Genomic DNA, 695 nt, shown 5'->3' with positions numbered 1-695 from the left:
CTGTTGCTGCTGCTGCTGCTGCTGCTGCTGGCGCTCGTGCTAACCAGGGGGGTGTCAGTGGGGGGAGTTGCGTGGATTCTGCTGCAGCAAGAAAACAGAAAAAAGAAAAAACGAAGAAATTGAAAAGCAATAATGTTGATATTCACGAAAATTAAGAAAAAAAAAAACAAAAGACGAGAAAAAGAAACAGCTGGAGCCACGAGCTGTACATACACCCCAAGGTGCGCATACACCTGGGGCCGGTGAGCGCAACACGGGTAGATGAAAGTTTATTTTAATTAAAAAAAAAAGAAATATTTTTGAAGTTTTAATTAAAAATATTATTAAAATAATTCCAAATGAAGTTTTTTATAAACCGCAAGAAGCACAGCTCTCTTGCTGGTTGGGGTGTCTAGGCAGCTCGTTGCGGTGTCACTGCAGCTTCGTCATGAATATGAATTCATAGAAATTTATAAAAAAAATAAAATAAAATAAAATAAAAAATAAAACAATTTATTTTAATTGTTTTATACTTTTACTAATACTAACAATACCCGTCGATTACTTCTTTTTTTTTCTTTCTTTCTCTCATTCTATGGTGACACCGTGGCGTGTATAAACAGGGGTCTGCTCTTGTTATATACACACAAAAATAAATAAATAAATAAATAAATAAAAATATATATATCTTAATATATATATAAAATATAATATGC

At 33.1% G+C, this 695-nt stretch overlaps 1 protein-coding gene across 1 annotated transcript in view; it reads right to left on the bottom strand.

Annotated features, from left to right (window-relative positions):
* Nucleotides 1-571, bottom strand: part of EMH_0072440 (ubiquitin thiolesterase protein, putative) — a gene marked incomplete at both ends in the record, with an annotated part of 3125 nt that extends 2554 nt beyond the window's left edge. The window contains one exon of the mRNA XM_013499207.1: nucleotides 534-571. Within this exon, the coding sequence (XP_013354661.1) occupies nucleotides 534-571 (38 nt within the window). The remainder of the gene's footprint in view (nucleotides 1-533) is intronic.
* Between the last annotated feature and the right edge of the window lie 124 nt (nucleotides 572-695).

Source organism: Eimeria mitis, genomic scaffold (genome assembly GCF_000499745.2).
Source record: "Eimeria mitis Houghton genomic scaffold, Emh_scaff4097, whole genome shotgun sequence".
In the NCBI taxonomy this organism is placed as follows: Eukaryota; Apicomplexa; class Conoidasida; order Eucoccidiorida; family Eimeriidae; genus Eimeria; species Eimeria mitis.
Note: the sequence above shows the minus strand (reverse complement) of the source record. Positions and strands in the feature narration are given on the sequence as shown.